Below are 12,427 nucleotides of genomic sequence, written 5' to 3'. Positions count from 1 at the left end.
TAGATCGTTAATTTAACTTATATAAAATCTATTGTTTAATATAAAAATTACATCATTAGAAAATAAAACATCTAAAGTTTTTAATGATATATTTTTTATAATATATGCTTATCATTAAGTTGTACCAGACTTATAAACTGAGATGGAGAGAGTACAAGGAAAGAGGGAAGGGATTTGCACAATTAATGGACGCTTTGATGACGCATGAATCCCTAAATTTTCTCTAGCTTCCATAGAGTGCCTTGGTATTGAGATATTGAAAAGTTTGGCCCTGTAAAAATGGATGGAGGGAGACATAGGGATAACAGTTTTTCATTGCGTCCCTCCCCCAAGAGATTGTGTTAGAAAATCAACTTTAAGGCAGTTTATGGATGGAATGATACTCGAAAGTGGCCTGGAGTCCAACAGCATATATACATCATTAAGTAAAATGATAGTAGTGGAATTGCTTATCATATAACAACATAGATGCACGGTATTATCACTTCAAACTGACATTAGTGATGCTGAAACATCTTGTAAGGGTAACAACGGTTCTGACAGGCTCATGGCTCCGTCAACTGTAGCCTGCTGTGTAACGACAATTGTATGAGCCAGATTAAGAACGAGTCCTCGGACATTGCCACGTATAGTGATGTACCCGCTGAGCTTACAGTTGGCCTGCTTCTCCACACTAATGTTCACCAAAGCATCCTCGCCAAACACACTCTTGGCATAGAGATTGACAGCAACTAACCCACAGTCCCCATCAACCGCAGACCTGATGTCAAAGTTTCATATGAAGTGGAAAAGTTACCATATTATTTTTCCCGAAACGAAGGCAAAAGGATTGCCTCGTCGATTAATTAAAAAGAATTGTCCGGTTAATTTAAGGAAAACCGATATGAACAAACTCACTCAACACGAAACACCACGAGCACGTAGACGGCCCCCAAATGATCCCAACACACAACAACCACAACCCTCAACACACTTCTACAATGCTACGGAACACCCGGCAGGAAAACCGACGACGACGACTCAAAAGCCCAAAGCCACGTCGACAACACAACACGAGAAACTAAGCAATATCCATCATGAAATCGCGTCTGCCTTCCCTTTTGCATCATCAACCATAGGAACCTTAGCTGCTCACTTGATACTTGACAGAGGTCAATCTTGTCCCTCGCTCAGGGTTGCCGATGTGTCCACCTTCATATGCTCCACTGACACACTCAGACATAGCTTCCTAAGCTCAGGCATGATCTGTAGCACCGGAGCCATGAGCACGGTAATGGACGCGCCCTCAATGGAAGACAACATAGGAGGGAAGGTAGGCATCGATGATGAATTATCTCCAACACAGGGAGGGGGAGAAAGAGCCATATAACTACAACCCCTATCCTTGACAAAGCAAGGTCGGTCGTACAAGGAGAATGCGGCGTCTGAGAAGTCTGCGACATAGCCATGACAAGGGAGAGTCTACCTTCACGCTCTAAAAAGCTCGCCCTAAAAAGTCTACCTTCACGCTCTAAAAAGCTCGCCCTAAAAAGTCTGCAACATAGCCAACACAGCCTCCGCTTGCCCTAAAAAGCTCCCAACACGCGATGGACAGCCTTGCAGCAATGCAGTCTGATCAGCCAGAGCGGACGCGATGGACAGCCTTGAGCAATGCAGTCTGATCAGCCAGAGCGGACTGCAACATTAGCTCGAACGGGATTGTTGAGCCAGCGGTAGCAGAGACGACGGACGCCCAAGACACATGGGTGAAGCGCCATGGAGGGGAGTGCGGATCTCATCGGGCCCTCAGATGAAGTAGGAGCAAGACAATGCACGACGCTGAGGCAAGACACCGGCGGCACATCGATTGCGGCATCCATGCACACGGTGATCGTTCGCCAAACAACAGGAGCACCGCGACAGATCTTTACAATCAGCCGCACGATGCCCATGAGCGAGGCATCTACAACATCTACCATGGGGCCAAGCGGGGATGGGACAAGGAGCCATCGTCGAGGATGGCGATGAAGTCGAATGTCACAGGCCGCACCACGGTAGCACCTCCTGCCTACCCTCATTTGTGTTCGTGTCATGCCCGACGCACATCCCTCCGAAGTCAAGGGCCTTTGGCAGCCGACGATGTCTAGGGAGCCAACTCCTCTTCGTCATCATCGTCGGCAGCTAAGGCCCGCAACACCAATCGTGGCGGCGGCGTCATGGCCACGGGAGAAACAACACACCTGAGGCTGCTCCCGCAAACAGGATAGGGGTGGCAGGCGTCAGGGCAGAAGCAGTTGTCGACACATTGGCATGCATGTGGCCTTCACACCCCCATCCTCCAACCTGAACCTACAAGCTGGGGCAGCGATCCAGGGAGAACGTCGGCGGTCGGGATGGTGCCTGCAGCGTGAGCACATGACGCAGACGACGAAAGGATGGCGGGTGCCACAGCAGGAGACGTCGCCACGGAGGATCGCACGAGTAGCATTGCCGGGTGAACCGGGAAACAGGGCACCGCCGAGATTGGCATGGGAGAGGGCTCTGCGGGGTACCAGGATCCGGTCCCGGCGGCCGCAACGGAGGACAACGGGCAGAGATCCGGGCGCACCTACGATGATGCAAGAGCGTCATCCCTTCCCAACGCTTGACGCCGAGCCGAGCCTTGGAGAAGAGAGGGCAAGCAGGGGACTCCAAATCTGGCCTGGGCAACTACAAAGCTAGCCGGAGAAGGGAGATCGAGGCACCGCCGCCGAGGGCGCTCACCCGACGCGGGTGCTGCCACGGGAGCCCATCAGCGGCTCGTCGTGTAAAAGTAAAGTTACCATATATGATGTACAAAGGCCACCGACCTTAGCGATCAGACAAGCAGCGGCATGCAACTACATTTTTGCCATGCTCTCCGCATCAGGAATTCTCTTTCCTACTATGAAGTCCACACAGACTAGCTCCGTTCTTTGGGATTTTTTAACCGGGCTAAACCCCTTTCCATTATTAAAGCATGACGGAAATACAACCGATCCAAGAGTTTAGGAGACTGTTATTCTTCGTTTGCAACAGCTTTTCAGTGATCCAACTAATTACCTCGGGAAAAGCATTCTCAACGTGAGAATGTAATTCTACATGAAAATATGGTTATTTGGAGAGTTCTAGTATATTGGTTCCTGGAAAGGAAAGTAAAATTTCCGTTTGGACATCTAGTGTTATGACCGGCACTACTTATAGCCAGAGGAGGCCCAATGGGCCCGTCTAGTTAGGGGCTTAGCCCAAGTTATCTTATTTTTATTAGCAGTAAGGTTATATAAACAGTTGTAAGACACCCTTTTGAATCAAGCAATAAGACATATTCTATTGTCCGGCTCCCAAAGGAGCCGGAATCCCTAACCCTAGCTGCCGCCTCCCCACCGCGTGAGACGGTGCCCTCGCCAGCCTCCCTCCTATCCCTACAGCCTCCGGCCAAGACCCGGTAGGATCCTAGCTCCTACCAGTTTGGTATCAGGAAGCTTCGGATCGATCATGTCTTCGCCCCCCCCCCCACTCCCTCCCGCTGCCGACCTCCACCACCCTCTGGCCACCACGACTGGCGCCCCGCACGTACCGGTCACCGCCGCCGCACCACTTCCCGCTGTCCTCACCTCGAAGGAGCTCACGGGAGCGATTCGTGACCTCACCACTGCGGTGCATGGGACCCGCCGCCAGCCACCACCTCCGGGGCGGCCCCCACCTCGGCGTCGGGGGTCCCTCTTCACCAACTCCGGTTCCCACCCTCGCCGTCGCCGCTACCGGCCTGGGTGACCGGGACGCAGCCGGTCTACACGACGGCCTTGGCGCCATCGTACATCCAGTCGCCATCGGCGCCACCACCGCAGTACGGGGGACCCTCCAGCTTCGCTGGTCCTCCAACCGGCCCCGACGAGTACCCGGGGCCTACCCCCGCACTTCTCCGCGCCGACGAGCCCTACCACCACGGCGCCCATACCCACACGTCGCCGCGGTTCGCCAAACTGGACTGCGCCACCTACGACAACACCAAGGACCCCCTGAACTGGCTCAACCTATGTGAACAGTTCTTCCGGGGGCAACGGACGCTCGCGTTGGAACGCACCTGGATCGCTTCGTATCACCTCCAAGTCACCGCACAGACGTGGTATTACGCTCTCAAGCAGGACGAGGGCGGCATGCCTCCATGGGAGCGTTTCTTCAAGCTCCGCCTCCTCCGCTTCGGGCCTCCGATCCAAGGGAGACGGCTGGCGGAGCTCGGCCGCCTACCTTTCACCTCCACGGTGCAGGACTTCTCCGACCGCTTCCAGGCCCTAGCGTGACACGCGCCCAGCGTGGCATGCTCGCCAGCGGGCCGAGCTCTTTGTGGGCGGGCTGCCGGACCATATCCGCGTGGACGTGGAGCTGCGGGAACCTCAAGACCTCCAGACGGACATGTATTACGCTCGTGCCTTCGAGTGTCGCGCGCAAGCCTTGCAGCAGGCGTCGCCGGCTCGGGGCGCCCGACAACTCGGCAGGCCGGCTCCGACACCACCAGCGCCGGGGCGCCTGCCTCCGGCCCCTATGACGGCCCCCGCTCCTCTGCGACCCGGCCCTTCCGCCGGCTCACCCCGGCCGAGCAGCTCGAGCGACGTCGCCAGGGGCTTTGCTATAACTGCGACGAGCCGTATGTGTTGGGCCACGTCTGCCCGCGCCCTCTTCTACTTGGAGGCATCCGACTACGTCGAGGAGGGCACCACCACTGACGGGCTCGACGACCTGGCCGCCCCAGTTGCGGCGGAGGCCCCACCGGCGCCCGCTTCCGTGACAGCTCTCGTGGGCTCCCTCCATGCTCTCGCGAGCATCCGACACAAGCGGACTATGCTCTTGCCGGTGATGATCAACGGTGAGCGCCTGGTGGCCCTCCTGGATACGGGCTCCGCGCATAAATTCCTGCCCGAGTCGACCATGCGCCGCTTAGCGCTCCAGCCGACGGGCGGGGACCACCTCCAGGTCACCGTGGCTAACGGCGACCGCCTCCGGTGCCATGGGATTGCGCGGGACGTGCCCATCACCATCGGCGACGAGCACTTCACCATCACGTGCGCCGGCATTGACTTGGGTGCTTCGACTTCATCCTCGGCATCGACTTCTTGCGAACCCTAGGTCCCATCCTCTGGGGACTTCGACACCATGAAGATGACCTTCTGGCGCCAGGGTCACCGCATCCGGTGGGCGGGCGTGGGTGGCGCATCCCCATCGATGTCGCAGCTCCAGCTGGCAGCGAGTGTTACAGGGCCCGAGCACCCACTGTTTGATCATCTCTTGCAGCAGCACCGCGACCTCTTCGACGAGCCCACGGGCCTCGCGCCAGCCCGGGTGTATGACCATCGCATTCATCTCCTACCGGGCACGGCACCGGTTGCGTTGCGCCCCTACCGCTACCCCCAGTTGTAGAAGGACGAGATGGAGCGGCAGTGTGCGCTAATGCTCGCCTTGGGCATCATCCTGATTTCCACGTCGCCGTTTTCAGCGCCGGTCCTCCTCGTCCGCAAGTCGAACGGCACATGGCGCTTCTGCATCGACTCCCGCGCCCTGAACGCCCTGACGTTCAAGGACAAATTTCCTATCCCAGTCGTCGACGAGCTCTTGGACGAGCTACATGGGGCGCGCTTCTTCACCAAGCTCGACCTCCGTTCGGGCTACCACCAGGTGCGGATGCACCCGGACAATGTCATGAAGGCGGCGTTTCGAACTCATCACAACCACTTTGAGTTCTTAGTGATGCCTTTTGGCCTCTCCAACGCTCCGACGACCTTTCAGGCCTTGATGAACGACGTCCTCCGCCCCTACTTGCGTCGGTTTGTGCTCGTTTTCTTTGATGACATTCTTATCTACAACGCCTCTTGGGCGAAGCACCTTCAGCATGTCGCCATCGTCTTCAACGAGCTTCGGACACATCATCTTCATCTTAAGCGCTGGAAATGCTCGTTCGGCACGCCTTCCGTCGCCTACCTTGGCCATGTCATCTCGGCCGAGGGTGTTGCTATGGACGCCGACAAGGTGGCGGCTGTCGCGGCCTGGCCGATGCCACACTCACCGTGGGCTCTCCGTGGCTTCCTGGGCCTCGCGGGGTACTACCGGAAATTTATCCGAGGGTTCGGCCTCATCGTGTCCCTGCTCACGCGCCTGTTGCGACGCAACGCCTGGGATGCGGAGGCAACGGAGACGTTCAAGGCTCTCAAGCAGGCCCTCACGACGGGTCCCGTCCTCCAGATGCCCGACTTCGACCGGCCATTCATGGTGGACTGCGACGCCTCCTTTGTGGGGTTCGACGCCTTCCTTCATCAGGGTGACGGACCGCTGGCGTTTTGCAACAGACCCTTCGCCGGACGCCATCATAAGCTCGCGGCTTATGAGAGGGAGCTCATTGGCTTGGTGCAGGCCGTGCGCCACTGGCGGCCTTATCTTTGGGGACGGCCGTTCCGGATTCGCGCGAATCACTACAGCCTCAAGTTCTTATTGGACCAGAGGCTGTCTACCGTGTCGCAGCACCAATGCATCAGCAAGCTCTTTGGCTTCGACTTCACCGTCGAGTATCGTCCGGGCCGCCTTAACACTATGGCCGACGCCTTGTCCCGCCACGACGCCGACCACGACACGGACGCCGGCGACTCCGCCGGGGCAGAGTTTTCGGTGGGCGATTGGGTGTGGCCGTGCCTCTTTCACGACTCCACACAGTCCCCTGACCCGCGCGCTAAGCGCAAGCTCGGCCCTCGGTATGCATGGCCATTTTCTGTGGTGGAGCGCATAGGCAAGGTGGCCTACTACTGCCTACAGCTTCCAGCCGGTGCCCGCATCCATGACGTATTTCATGTGGGATTGCTAAAGCCCTTCCACGGAGCTCCACCAGCGGGCCCTCCGATGCTACCACCGACCTCCGATGGACGACTTCTTCCAGGTCCGGTCAAGGTGTTGCAGGTCCAGCAACGTCGCGGAGTGTGGCATTTATTGATCCAGTGGCAAGGCCTTCCGGAGGAGGATGCCACTTGGGAGCAGCTCGAGGAGTTCCGCCGACATTTTCCAGGCTTCCAGCTCGGGGACAAGCTGTTTGCGCAGGCGGGGAGAGATGTTATGACCAACACTACTTATAGCCGGAGGAGGCCCAATGGGCCCATTTTGCTAGGGGCTTAGCCCAAGTTATCTTATTTTTATTAGCAGTAAGGTTATATAAACAGTTGTAAGACACCCTTTTCAATCAAGCAATAAGACATATTCTATTGCCCGGCTCCCCGAGGAGGGAGCCGGAATCCCTAACCCTAGCCGCCGCCTCTTCCATCGTCGCCGCCTCCCCACCGCGTGAGACGGCGCCCTCGCGCCGGCTGTCGCGCCCTCGCCAGCCTCCCTCCTATCCCTACAGCCTCCGGCCAAGACCCGGTAGGATCCTAGCTCTTACCATCTAGTGTTTGCATCTTTGGTTTGGTGAAAATAACTGAATCATATTCTTCTAGTTTGTGTGATCCGATACTCAGTTATTAAATACATCAAAATATTACACTCGAAACCTAGGAAACAAGCACTCAAACCATGATGTTGTAATGGGCAATGCAAACAAACAACAGTTACTATAGTATATATGGAATACAAAATCAGTAAAGCGGTAAACTAATTCATGGTTGTGTTACTATAAAATATATATCATGCTCTTGTGTGTGGCTATACTTTGAGGGAATACATAGCATTCATAGAGATACTGTACTATTGATGTATCAAAGCATGTCGCATGCAAAATGTGAAAGTCAAGTTTTCTTTGAACTTACAGTTGTGTTAGACACGTCATGTTTGTTGACTTGATTATGAAATTCACAAATTCATTCTCATCGTTAAGCACCGTGTTGACCTTCAACTGACAAAAAAAACAGTAAAAATAGTAAAGATAAACACATATGAATTACACTAGAAAGGAGCATAAAAAATGATATTCCCTCCGATCCATATTAACTGGCGCTTGTTTAGTACAAAGTTGTGTCAATTAATATGGATCGGGGAGTGGGGGTGTAGGAAGACATACAATTGTGAACAAATGAAATGCAATGAATTAAATCAAGGCATCTGAAGTAAAGAGAATATAAGTATCTCTTGTACCTTAATTTTGCACGAACACCCGGACCACATTTTCCGGAAACCTACATCACTACATGTAGCAGGTTGCATGTAATCTGCGATGTTAATGATCATATCTTTTAGGATCACCTCTGGAAGCTCCATTGCATCTGAAGTCTCATAAACAATGTGACCAACTATAATTCCAACATTCGTTGAGGACATCTTAATGTTAGCCTGGATTTGCTTGCATGCCTCAGGAGCCAGAGTGTATTTCTTAGTGCGCTCAACTACTGCGGTTTTATTCGCTGTTGCAAACTCCACGCACAAATTGTGCAGTGTTTCTTCTGTTCGGTTTATGACTGTAATATCAAGCACTATATCATAATATCAGTTTATTTGCATCATATGTGCCCTTCATAACTTCACCAGTTGCAGCCATTAAATCACATCGGACCTCATCTTCCAACACAAGTTGGTCCAGTTCCTACGAAAATAAATGCAAACAAATTAATGATAGCATAGAGAATCACACACAGTAAGTTAACACGCCCTCAAAAAGACGATTGAGGACTATGGCTTTGTTATCAGCCATGATTATAGAGTATAGAGAATTGCAGATCAGTAATTTAACACGCCCTCAAAACAGATGAGGACTATTGCTTCGTTATCAGCTATTGTTATGGAGTGATAGAACTAACACCGCTTTGTTACCCCTCTGATACAATACAGTAATAGAAGTATTTAACATATAGCTCCAGGCACCATTAGTTGTTGAAGGATGTATTATTTGGGAGGCGTTTATCTCAGACAAGGAGCAATTAATTTTCCTAATATAAGTGATTGTATACTAAGATGAAGAATCACTGAACAATACAAAGTACGCCTAGTAGGAACTTGTTCATTATTGCGAATGGAGAAATTAATTTGGGGTGAAAACAGAATGTCCAGAAAATGCACCAATGTATTGATTAACGAACGTATCAAGGCACCAACGTATTGGTTACTGAACGTATCAAGGCATGTGTTTCTTTTCTAGTCATGCATGCATCAGTTCATGATTTAACTGGAACTTGGTGAAATAGTAACAGAAATCAATCAGAACTCTGAAGTAATTTCTCTCTCACCCTTTTGCTCCTCAGGTGGTAAAAATCAATGGAATCATCAGGATGTGCATGGGCATTATGTGCCTTGACCTTCATCTTCTCATTCTTCATGAACTGCTTCTCAGCAATGACCATCTTTGTGAAACTCTGGCGGCCTGACAGCAACCAAACCTTCCTTGCATGATCATCAGTGCTACAAAGCAACCTAATACAAAACACAATCCTGTCATATGAGTCACTGTCAATAGGGTGGGGAAGGTAAGAGCAATTCCCCAGCTGCAGTATGGACACCATGATCAGCAAGGACTCCGCCGATGCATTGTTTATTACAATCTTAGATGGCTGAACCACCTCCAGCCTCAACACAAGCTTGGTCAACGTACATGCAACAACAGCAGCCAAGTGAAAATCACCCGACATAATGAGAAATCTGAGATTATAACTGGAATCGAACAACCCACTAGTAAGAGCGGGAGTAACAATGGAGTCATCGGTGGCAGCACTCTGTCTGGCAGAAGTGCCATTTAAAAGAGCGACAAGTAATCTTTTAGAAAATAGAGTAGATGAGTCCATGGCTGGATGGTCTGGCTTGGATGAATCAATTGACCCGCTTTTCTCGGAGACAGCATAGAAGGGCTGATCTCCAAGTGACTCTTTAATAGTAGAAATGGCTCCCTCGACCTCAACTAGCGAAAGTGAGTACTCCCCAAGGATCCAGAGAGCACACGAGCAGATGAAGGAATCCTTGATCTCATATAACCTACCGATCAGCCCTTGTATAATGGAGAAACGCAGGTAAGGTTTGGTCTCAATGACCTCACGCATAAACAGAACAACATCAGATGCTGAAGCAACATCACCATAACCAAGGAAGCCCAAGAGGAGGTTCACCACTGGTCCAACTACTTTGGGGTATACCACGGCACAGGCATGGATCGCCTGCAATAGCATCTGGTAGTACTCATTGGCAAACTCCAGCAGACTGCCCATTAATTTATAGACCTCCTCCTTCAGGGAAAACACCACGTCCCCCACATTTTGTGGGGTGAGCAGACCAAGCACCAAATCCAGAACTTTCTTCTTGATATCCAGATCAGGGCTAGCGAGTTCGCCCAGAATGTCCATCACAAAATTGACCATCATGTAACGGTGTGAGATGCACAGCTCGTGCAGGCGGTCCAATATAATGAGCTTCACCTTGCTGTCACGCTGTGAATTGAGCAGCTGGCAGTAGGTTTTTGCCGCAGCCTTGAGCAAGTTCGGTGTATGGGACACAGACAACAGCGTGCACGCGCAGTGATACATAACAGCAGTTGAACTTGAGCCAGTGGAGAGGAAGGAGATGATGACCTCAATATACCTGTGACAGAAAAGGTGGCTCTGATGGTTCTTGTAAGGGTGTTTAACACAGACTTCGCGGAAGAAATCGAGGGCGGCCATCTGGAGGGGGTCAGGCCACTCGGTGAAGCCGGCAGCATTGATGAGCAAGTACAAGGTGGCCTGAACCTTGGAGCAGTCGCAGAGGACGAGGAATGCGTTCCTCCGTGCAGTTGGGTCCTGCTCGATGGCGAGAGCACGCTCCACAATGCAAGGCACATGTGGGAGGAGCTGCCCATCACGCAGGCGGTAGATCGCTGAGATGGCAGAGAACACATGTCGGCGGACGAAAGGGTGCGGGTGCTTGAGGTTGGCAATAACGGCAGGCAAAAGAGGCTCTAGCAGCTCCGGCTCGCGGAGCCGACAAAGGACCCGCAGTGTGACGCCGCGGATGTACTCATTGGGGTGTTGGAGGTTGTTTCGGAGCTTGTGGGAGATGAGGGTCATCTCCGGGCTGACCTTGCCGAAGGCTTCGTCCCGTTTGTCGACAACCTCGAGGTAGAGGAGGAGGAGTCTTTGGATGATGTGTTCCTTGGAGGGGAGAACGTAGCGGACGACGGTGACGAGGAGATGCGGGATCGTATCGCCGTTGAGGAGGAGCGTGATGGCGCGCTTCAGGGCGTCGACCTTGGCGCCTACGTCGCTACCCTCGAGGTCAGCCTTGATCTCCTCGGCCGTGGAGAGGCAGCTCTTGTCCAAGGGCACCAGAAAGGTGCACGGCGATTCCTCGCTCATGGTCGGCGGCCGCTGGGCCGGATCCAGATCTGATCTGCCACGACCGAGATCTGCGACGCTTGATATGGCCTGAGGGGTGGATCTGGGAGGAGGGAGCCTGAAGAAGGGATACCCGCCGGTGTAGCGACTGAACGCCGAGAAGATCGACTGGTAATCCGCCGGACTTCTTATTTCTTTGCTCTTGCGGAGCTTTTTTCTTATGGCTTCGTGCGGAGCATCTACTGCCCCCCGAACTAGAGTCGAGCTCTGCCGACAGGCCTGAATTGCCATCTATCCTCGGAGTCCAAGCGCACATTTTTCTTTTCTTCTCCTCCTAAACGGCGCTCTCAGCCCCCGTTCAGACTTCAGAGCAACTCTCCACATATAAGGCCAACTCCACATTTAGAGCAACTCTGCCAACTCCAGCGCACGATCCTATTCCATCTGTCCATGTGTATTTGAGGCAAAACGGACAAATCTTACGGCTTAGAGCGCGATGTCCTAGACCCATTTTATCCGTTTTGTGTCCGACTCTATTGAAAATATGAGTGATTTACCAACTGATTTTACTAGCAGAAATAGTAGATAAATTGCGACTACCATAGCAAAAATAGAATAAACCATGCGATTATAAAGAGAGTATGCAAGTAGCATCTAAAATGATGAGCAGGAATGGAACATATCTAGAAAACAAACTATAGCAAGAAGTTGAGGCAGGAACTCAAACAAGAAGAACACGAGTACGTACTCAGTTGCAGCAGCAGCGGAGTTGGCGTTGGCGTTGTCGTTGACCATGTTGCGGAAGAGGTTGTCGACGTCGGGGAAGAAGTCGTTGTCCGGAAAGTAGTCGTCGGCATCCGTGGCGTCCGTGATGAAAAGCCAGTAGTCGCGTTGAGCGCTCCCAAAAACCTTATCGCCCTTCTCCCGTACAGGAATCAAAGAGACGGGGTTTCAGAGGCCTACTGTCCTGATCAACGGTGCACGCCGTAAGCCGGGATGGGGAAGAACCTAGCAGCAGCTCAGAGAATGAAACTCGATGGCGTGAGGAAGATGTTCTCGTGTGTGTTCTTTAGAGAGGAGCGAGCTCTCTTTTATAGGCACGGGAAAAGGAGGCAAACAGACAGTGTTGGGAGGCGAAGCAAAAGAGGCAGATTGTAACATACCAAAATTAT

The 12,427-nt window shown here is 52.5% G+C and overlaps 1 protein-coding gene across 1 annotated transcript; it reads right to left on the bottom strand.

Annotated features, from left to right (window-relative positions):
- Positions 1-7,753: 7,753 nt before the first annotated feature.
- LOC123445606 (coatomer subunit beta-1-like) lies at positions 7,754-11,490 on the bottom strand. Its single transcript, XM_045122611.1, has 3 exons — positions 9,186-11,490; positions 8,101-8,545; positions 7,754-7,861 (listed from the first exon to the last, which is right to left on the bottom strand). Exons 1-2 carry the CDS (start codon positions 11,274-11,276, stop codon positions 8,441-8,443), a joined length of 2,196 nt encoding a protein of 731 aa, XP_044978546.1. The 5' UTR covers positions 11,277-11,490; the 3' UTR covers positions 7,754-7,861; positions 8,101-8,440.
- Positions 11,491-12,427: the final 937 nt, after the last annotated feature.

The sequence above is a fragment of the Hordeum vulgare genome, chromosome 3H (genome assembly GCF_904849725.1).
Source record: "Hordeum vulgare subsp. vulgare chromosome 3H, MorexV3_pseudomolecules_assembly, whole genome shotgun sequence".
Taxonomy (NCBI): Eukaryota; Viridiplantae; Streptophyta; class Magnoliopsida; order Poales; family Poaceae; genus Hordeum; species Hordeum vulgare.
Note: the sequence above shows the minus strand (reverse complement) of the source record. Positions and strands in the feature narration are given on the sequence as shown.